Below are 9,205 nucleotides of genomic sequence, written 5' to 3'. Positions count from 1 at the left end.
TATTTTCATTCTATGTAAATTAAATTAGCAAATTAGTTAGATGTTGAGCTGTACAAATTTGTTATAGTTTATTATAACCATTTTTAATTTCTCCTGCTTACAACTCTTGTATAAAACTCGTGTTCTTGATTTCAATAGACACTTTTTTTTCATTCTCTACAATTACAGCTACATAATTTTCCAATACTATCAAGTGCGGAGTGGCCCACCATTTTTATTTGTGGCTAAAAGTCCAACCGTCCTTGGAATAAGATTTGTGTCATTTTGTGTAATTTTTTCTTCTCCAAATCGGAAACTAAGGCTAACCTTTGACGTGATGGAAGACTTCTAACTTAGTTTTCCTTTCATTTAAATTTATAATGATCAGTTGCAAGAAAAAGCAGAACTACAAGACAAACTGGCTAACATCGGTGACAAATTCGTCATACCAAGAAAAATGAAACAAGAATAGACTGATGCTGGGACTGAGGCCGCATTTGTTATTAAAAACAATAATTATTATTTTTATAATTTTTAATTTTTTATTAATATTATTTAGACATTTAAAAAAATTTAAATTAATTAATATTTATATTCTCTTAAATAGTTAAATATTATTTTTAAAAAATTAAATTAATAATTATTTTTTTAATATTAAAAGTTATAAATGTAATGTTTAATCATGAATTTTTTTTAATCTTATACCCAAACACATCCTTAAAAAGGAAAAGAGTGAGAAAAACCGTATCAAGGTTAGAGATGACGGAACCCCACTCATCCCAACGTTAAATTCATTTTCATCCCAAAATTGATACGAAAGAAATTTCTACTCCATTAATGATTAGCCTTCCCATCTTATCCTAATCCCTTTTCATTTTACCCTAATTTTACTATATATTTTTTAGTTATACAAATAATCAAATAACATTTAATTTATATACATATATCATTTATTATTTAATTTTTTTATTATTAATTAATACTCAACTCAACTCAATTAAACTTTTATCCAAAAAATTTAAGGTCGGCTATATAGATTCTCTTTCTCCACTCTAAACGATTTTGGGTTAAATCCTCGAAAATGTGTAATGCTTCTAGGTCATATTATACCACTCTCTTCTAAGTTAATTTAGGCCTACCCCTTCTTTTCTTTCTTTCATCTAACCTAATATGTTCTACATGTCTAACTGGAACCTCCATATGTCAATGCTTCACATGACCAAACTATTTCAATCTTTCTTCTCTCAACTTATCCTCAATTGGCACCACTCCTATATTTTCTATAATACTCTCATTACGGACTTTATCTAGTCTAGTATGGCCACTCATCCACCTTAACATTCTCATCTCCGCAACTTTTAGCTTAGACACATATGACTCCTTCAATGCCCAACACTCACTACCATATAATATGGCCGTTCGTATGGTTGTACGGTAAAATTTTTCTTTCAATTTATTAGGAATCTTATGATCACATAAAACTCCCGTGGCACGTCTCCACTTCAACCATCCGGCTTTAATCCTATAACTAACATCCTCCTCACATCCCCCATCTACTTGAAGGACCGAGTCAAGATATTTAAAGTGATTACTTTGGAACAATACGACTCCATCCAAATTAACTCCTTTATCACCAGTTAGGCCTTCACTGAACTTGCAATGCATGTATTCTGTCTTCGTTCTACTTAACTTAAATCCCTTTGATTCTATAGTACTTATCCAAAGCTCTATCTTTTTATTGACTCCATTTCGTGTCTCATCTATCAGAACTATATTATCCTCAAACATCATGTACCAAGGGATACTGTCTCGTATATGTTTCATCAATTCATCTAAAACTAATGTAAAAAGGTAAGGGCTTACAGCTGAACATTGATGTAATCCAACTGAGATAAAAAAATCTCTTGTGTCCCCTCCCACTGTGCACACAATAGTAGTTGCTCCTTCATACATATCTTTCAACACTTGTATGTACCTAATAGATATCCTTTTTTATTCTAACACTCTCCATAAGACATATCTTGGAACATTATCATAAACCTTTTTCAAATCGATAAAAATCATGTATAGATCTTTCTTCCTATCTTTATGTTTTTCCATCAAGCTTCTAATGAGAAAGATCGTTTCCATAGTTGAACGACCGGCATGAAGTCAAATTGATTGGGAGAGATAAAAGTATCATGACGTAGTCGATGTTTCAACTCTCTCCCACAACTTCATAGTATGGCTCATGAGTTTAATTCCCCTATAATTTGAGCAACTCTGTATGTCTCCCTTATTTTTAAAAATAGGTACTAAAATAATACTCCTCCATTCATCAGACATTTTCTTTAAGTTTAGAATTTTATTAAACAATTTAGTTAACCATGCCACTCCCATATCTCCCAAACACTTCCACACTTCAATTGGTATTCCATCGGGTCCATAGGCTTTACCCACTTTCATTCTCTTAAGTGCTTTCTTTACTTCTAAAAATCTAACCCTTCTAGCATAATTCACATTCTTTTCTATTACTCTGTAATTTATATTCACGTTATTACCATTTTGACTATTATTAAAGAGATCATAAAAATAATTTCTCTATCTTTCTTTAATGTTCTCATTTTTCATCAATAATTTTCCTTCTTTATCCTTAATACACCTAACTTGATTGAGATCTTGATATTTCTTTTCTCTCCTCCTTGCTAATCTATAAATATCTTTCTCCCCTTCTTTAGTTCCAAGTTTCTCATATAACTTTTCAAAGGCCTACGCTCTTGCTTGACTAATTGTCTTTTTTGCCTCTTTTTTTGCTATCTTGTACTGTTCATATGCCTCATTATTATCACACTTAGGTAATTTCTCATACCATTCACTCTTTCTCTTCTCTGCCTTTTATACTTCCTCATTCCACCACCATCTCTCTTTTGAGTGTGGTCCATGTCCTCTAGATTCTCTAACTACTTTTCTAGCTACTTCTCTAATCTTTGATGCCATCTATATCCACAAATCATTGGCCTCTATATCTAACTTCCATGTTTCAGACTCAAGAAGTTCATTTTTGAACTTCACTTGCTTTACTCCTTTAAACTCCCACCACTTTATTTGAGCTATACTATTTCTTCTAACCTTACTTGAATTGTTCCTAAACTTGATATCCAAGACCACTAACCGACGTTGACTTGTTAAAGCCTCTCCCAGAATGACCTTGCAATCCTTGTATAGAGCTCTATTTGTCTTTCTAATTAAGAGGAAGTCAATTTGACTTCTATGTTGCCCATTTTTGAAAGTCACTAAACGTGACTCTCTTTTTATAAAGTAGGTATTTGCTATTATTAGGTCGCATGCCATAGCAAAATCCAGAATATTTTTTCCCTCCTCATTTCGGCTACCAAAACCAAAACCTCCATGAACATTCTTATAACCTTACCTATCACTTTCTATATGCCCATTCAAATCTCCACCGATGAAAACATTCTCTTCATCGGTATGCTTTGTATTAGATCATCCATATCTTCCCAAAACCTTTGTTTACTCTCACTATCTAGTCCTAGTTGTGGGGCATAAACACTAACTATATTTATTGTTTCTCCTTCTAATACTAGCTTTACCAGTATAATTTTATCTCCTACTCTTTTCACAGCTATTACAGTTTCTTTCAATGTCCTATCTATGATTATGCCCACTCCATTCTTGTTTCTCTCATTTCCAGTAAACCACAGTTTATACCCTGAATTACCCACTTTTTTGCTTTTCTCTCCTACCCATTTAGTCTCTTGAATGCAAGCAATATTCACTCTTCTCCTTTCCAAGGTATCCACAAGCTCCATTAATTTTCCTGTAAGTGATCCAATATTCCAAGTACCAACCCGGATTCTCCTCTTATCCTCTTCTTTCATAATTGATCTCCTTCTATGGTATTTTCTATTGTTCTCTATACCTATCTTGTGTTTTATTCTATTATCTGTTCTAATATCTGTCCTATGAACTAACTTCTTTACCCACACTCGTCCATGATGTGAGAACCCTTGCTCATTTAACACCACACCAGGGTGCCGACATAGCGCGTCACTTTCAGTGAACACCCTACACCCTTGCATATTTTTCACTACACTCGGGCTCCGATGTAGCGCGTCGTAAGTAGAAGACGCCCCAACGTTTATATCATTTGAATCCATATCATCAGGTGTGACGAAATTTTTACGCTGGTTGTCACCTACCGCAACCCTCCTCCTTTATCCGAACTTGGGACTGGCTAAGTGCAAACTACTTAGGCTGAGTTTTATTATTAATTAATAATATTTAAAATTTAACCAGTTACAAATTAAAATTTTTTTTCTTGAGTCAACATATAATAAAATATTTAAAAAAAATTTCACAATTGTGCTCGATGAGATTTAATACTTAAAAACTATCAAGAGTTACATCCCTATTAATGCCATCAAATACATCTCTATATAAGTAATTAAACAATTATTTATTAATTGATCATACATGTAATTATATAATTTTGTCTTAATAAAGTTTATTACTGAAAAAGCTCATTCCAGTAAAATAAGTGTAAACTTTAAAAGTTAATAAAACTTTAGATACACAATATGCTTTTTTATTTCAACTAATTTTTTGAAAACTTCATGAAGTCCTTTCCATTGATGAAACCTATCATCTTGTCGCAATATCAAAAATAAAATTTCCAATTTGATTTTTAAGTGTTAGAAGCTCACCATTTCAAAACTTAGTAGGATAAAATTGAACTAATCTAAGCAATATTTTTATGTCAAAAGAAGGGAAGGAACTATTTGAATTCAAGCAAGCCATGCAAACAAGTAATTCCATGTTAACTCCATTAAAACGGTTATCTGTAAGCTCTTGAAATTGTATATCAATGATTGTGATGAAAAATTAAGGCTTTGTCTTTTAAAATAATTCTCCATTATTTATTGCTAAAAGAAAATTATTCTCTTCGTCTCCATTAATTAAATTAGATTGTCTAGTGAAATGAGAAATAATTAAATTTAAATTTTATTAGAAAAAAATATAATAATTAAATTTATTAGGAGTTAATTTAAATAAATATAGATATTAATTTTTTAATAAAAATAAGATCAATTTCTCATTATAAAAATATATTATTAATAAAAAAAATTCAACGCTTTCATTTGAGAGGATAATTTACAAAAATACATTTGCATATAGGAGTAATTAAAAAAAAATGTTCAACACTCATTTATGATGATGCATCCCCACTGAATTTAATATAATACATATAATGTTTTACGATGATACATAAATATATATATATATATATATATATATATATATATATATATATATATATATATATATTTAAATTGTATAATTATTAAATTAAAACAGGAATGCTTGCCCCAAAACTTAGTGGATTAAAATTAAAATTTAATTATAAAATTCTTCTCATCTCTCATTATTACATTTCTATTTTAGATTTTATATATCGTTTTGCAGCTTAGTATATACACAAATTCAATTCATATATAAGCTTAAAATTATTAATGTCACACTATAAGTATCGGATGTAGTGCATATTATATATAATTTTTTTTTTTTAACATTTAAAATTCTACTGTAACTATGTATGCTATTCAACTTTCTCAAGACTTCATCTGATGTATCACAGAAATTTTTTAAAATGCAAAAATCAAATAACTATAGTCTTTTCTTTGGCGCCTGTAATCTTTCCCATTAAGGCTAGTGATAAGCGGTTAAGAGATAAAATCTTGGTATAATTGTAATTATTTGTTTTCTTAAAAAATAATTATTTATATAAAGAAAAATATGTTTTTAATGTCATAAATAAATGTAATTTTTTTGTTATAGTTTTTAAATTATTAGATTTTATTAAATTTAATTATAAGATAGTAATATCATAACTTTAATAATATTTTATTATTTAATTTTATATATTGATCTGAAAAATTTTTCCAGATCTGGTCATTGATTTATACTTAAATTTTCTAAAAGATAATAATTTTCTATTACCTATATATGATTTCCAAACCTTATGAACTCATTTGCTTTAGTTATTAAAAAAAATATTGTTTGTTTGTATAGAGAAAAGTTTGGAGATATCACCACCATGAGTCCGTGAGTCCGCACCGTAACGAAAAATATTAGTAGAAAACAACAGATGACAAGTTGAATGCCACAGTGATAGAAAAATACATAGAAATAGACTCAAAATATCGATCACAAATGGTAGCATGCTGCCAAAATAAGATTGGACATTGGATTCTTCTTGAAAAAAAATGATAAAGAAAGGTTGGAAATTGCACACAGTGGTCCAAATTAATAAAAACTCAAATTCCATACGTCATTTTGATAGCGATTATCGAGGTTTGGCAGTGAAGTTAGCTCAACAATAGAGAGCAGCTGTATTTGAAGCTCTAGAGACCTCAGAGCATGTGGTTGCCTGACAATCAATTAAACTCTTTGGTATTTTTTAATCAACACTATTTAAATAAAATATTATTTTAAAAAAAATAATATATTACTTTTTCTGTTAAAAGCAAATAATTTTAATATTAAATAATCTAAATAATAAATAATTTTTAATATTTAAAATTTAAGAAAATTAATATTTTTATTAATTAATGACTTCTTTGACTTAATTAGAAAATATTGTTCATTTCGCTTCGACTGAACGACAAGATTTTATTTGGCCAATATAAAATCTAATTACCCGCTTAGAATCTCTGATATTTGTTCAAGCCAACTCTAATGGCTCTCGATCAATGGCTGAAGGACTTAGGCTTCAAGCCTTCCTTGGTTTTAGCGACCATCTTTGTAGCAATGGTCCTCAGGTTTCTACCGAAGGAAAAACAAAGGAAAAAATACCTCAATCTCCCACCAGGGCCTGGAAAGTTGCCCTTCATTGGCAACCTTCACCAGCTGGGTAACATGCCTCACATATCTCTCCACCGGTTGGCTCACAAGTATGGTCCAATCATATTCTTACAGCTTGGTCAGATCCCAACTGTTGTCATTTCTTCCTCTAATTTGGCTAAGCAAGTGCTCAAAGCCCATGATCTTGCACTCTGTAGCCGACCTCAACTATATTCAGCCAAATACCTATTCTACGATTGCACTGATATTGCGTTCGCCCCTTACGGTGCCTACTGGAGGAATATTAGGAAAATTTGCATACTGGAGCTACTCAGTGCCAAGCGAGTCCAATCATTTGGCTATATCAGAAAAGAAGAAGTTGCCCGTTTGGTTGCTCGGATCGGAGAGTCTTATCCTGACACCACCAATCTAAGCAAGATGATTGGACTATATGCAAATGATGTCCTTTGTAGGGTGGCTCTTGGAAGGGACTTCTCACGAGGAGGGGAGTATGATCGGCATGGCTTCCAGAAGATGCTCGACGATTACCAAGCGCTGCTTGGAGGATTCAGTCTTGGAGACTATTTTCCTTCCATGGAATTTGTGCACAGCTTAACAGGAATGAAGTCTAAACTCATCAACACCTATAGACGTTTCGATCAGTTCTTCGATGGGGTCATTAATGAACACCGTAATAATTCCGAGGGAAAACTAGAGGAGCAGAAGGACCTTGTAGATGTCTTACTTGATATACAGAAGAATGGATCTTCTGATAGTGATACGCCTCTTACCATGGATAACGTTAAAGCTGTGATCTTGGTCAGTAAACTGATTCAGATTTCTTGATTTACACCCAATTTGCTGTTAAATGAGTCATTTAAAATAAATTAATTACAATTAGTAATTGTTATGCTGTTGCAGGACATGTTTGCTGCTGGAACTGATACAACTTTCATAACGCTTGATTGGACAATGACAGAGCTGATCATGAATCCCAGAGTCATGGAAAAAGCACAAGCTGAAATAAGAAGCATTGTTGGGGAGAGAAAAGTTGTGCAAGAGAGTGATCTGCTTCAGTTTCACTATATGAAAGCTGTGATCAAAGAGATCTTCCGATTACATCCTCCTGTCCCAGTTTTAGTCCCAAGAGAATCCTTGGAAGATGTTGTGATTGATGGGTACGATATCCCAGCCAAAACACGAATTTATGTCAATGTCTGGGCAATGGGAAGGGATCCAGAACAATGGGAAAATCCAGAAACATTTCAACCAGAAAGATTTATGGGCAGCAGCATAGATTTCAAAGGGCAGGGTTTTGAATTGATACCTTTTGGAGCTGGTAGAAGAAGCTGCCCAGCTATCACATTTGCAACAGCAACCGTTGAGCTTGCTTTAGCCCAACTTCTCCACAGCTTTGATTGGGAGCTCCCTCCTGGAATAAAAGCTGGTGATATAGATAATACTGAAGCTTTTGGCATCTCAATGCACAGGATAGTTCCTCTGCACGTCATTGCCAAAACACGCTTCCAGTAAGGCAGCAATAAAGAAGACTATAGCGATTCTTCTTCTTGTAAAGTATTATAAGAACTGAAGATAAGCTATGCAAGTTTTCGAATGCATAAATAAAGAATTGGCTTATCTTGATCGGTGCAAATGATTCACATTACAATGAAATGTGTCCAAATTTAACCATCACAAGGGTGAAGAAATCCTCCTGATATCTATCTTTGTTCCTTTCCTTCATCTCATCTCCCATTAATTATACAGATAACTGGTCCTTGCAAATAGCAACAGAATTCTTCTACACTGGAAATTTAGCAAGGCACAAACCCCTGAGGAATGTACAGTTTGAATGCGGGGAGACTGAGATAGCATTAATTTATCCTGAGCAAGAACTGTGACATCAAAATTATCTTTTGCTTAAGTTTCAAAAATCAATTCACTGCTCCGATCACCAGTCCAAGTGGCAAATCGGTAGTTAGAGGTTTGATTGAGAATAAGAAATCCACTAATAGAAAGCTTGGTGGTAATTTTAATAGAGTAAACGTACTGATTAATATCTTATTTTCATATTTATAAACTAATAGCTAAAAAGCCGTTGTATCTTGAGTTTTTTGCCTACAAATTCACTCTTATTGTTGACTGTTGATGCTCAGTAAGGTTGATGCCCAGTCTATTGGGCGAGCATCCACACGGATTTCTCATTCCTGTCTGTTCCGCTCTACTAGTCCCAGCATTCTTTTACTCGACCTGAATTATTCGGTATGGTTTAACCGAACCACATAATGTTCAGTTTGGCTCTAACCATAACTTTTTTTCTTTGCTCTAATCATCTGACTAAGCGCTAACATTTTGATTACCACTATAGATGAGTTGGTTTTGAGTG

The 9,205-nt window shown here is 32.5% G+C and overlaps 1 protein-coding gene across 1 annotated transcript; it reads left to right on the top strand.

The window, feature by feature from the left end:
- The first annotated feature begins 6,681 nt into the window (after positions 1–6,681).
- LOC110672506 (cytochrome P450 71AP13) lies at positions 6,682–8,473 on the top strand. Its single transcript, XM_021835300.2, has 2 exons — positions 6,682–7,638; positions 7,741–8,473. The coding sequence occupies exons 1-2, from the start codon at positions 6,715–6,717 to the stop codon at positions 8,350–8,352; spliced, it is 1,536 nt and encodes a 511-aa protein (XP_021690992.2). The 5' UTR covers positions 6,682–6,714; the 3' UTR covers positions 8,353–8,473.
- The last annotated feature ends 732 nt before the right edge of the window (positions 8,474–9,205 follow it).

This window comes from Hevea brasiliensis, chromosome 17 (assembly GCF_030052815.1).
Source record: "Hevea brasiliensis isolate MT/VB/25A 57/8 chromosome 17, ASM3005281v1, whole genome shotgun sequence".
NCBI lineage: Eukaryota > Viridiplantae > Streptophyta > Magnoliopsida > Malpighiales > Euphorbiaceae > Hevea > Hevea brasiliensis.
Note: the sequence above shows the minus strand (reverse complement) of the source record. Positions and strands in the feature narration are given on the sequence as shown.

What these genes read in the sequence shown, in the direction of transcription:
- LOC110672506 (XM_021835300.2), top strand. Translation starts at nt 6,715, where the DNA reads ATGGCTCTCGATCAATGGCTGAAGGACTTAGGCTTCAAGCCTTCCTTG. An exon ending in ACGTTAAAGCTGTGATCTTG is followed by an intron (nt 7,639 to 7,740) that starts GTCAGTAAACTG and finishes ATGCTGTTGCAG; the next exon opens with GACATGTTTGCTGCTGGAAC.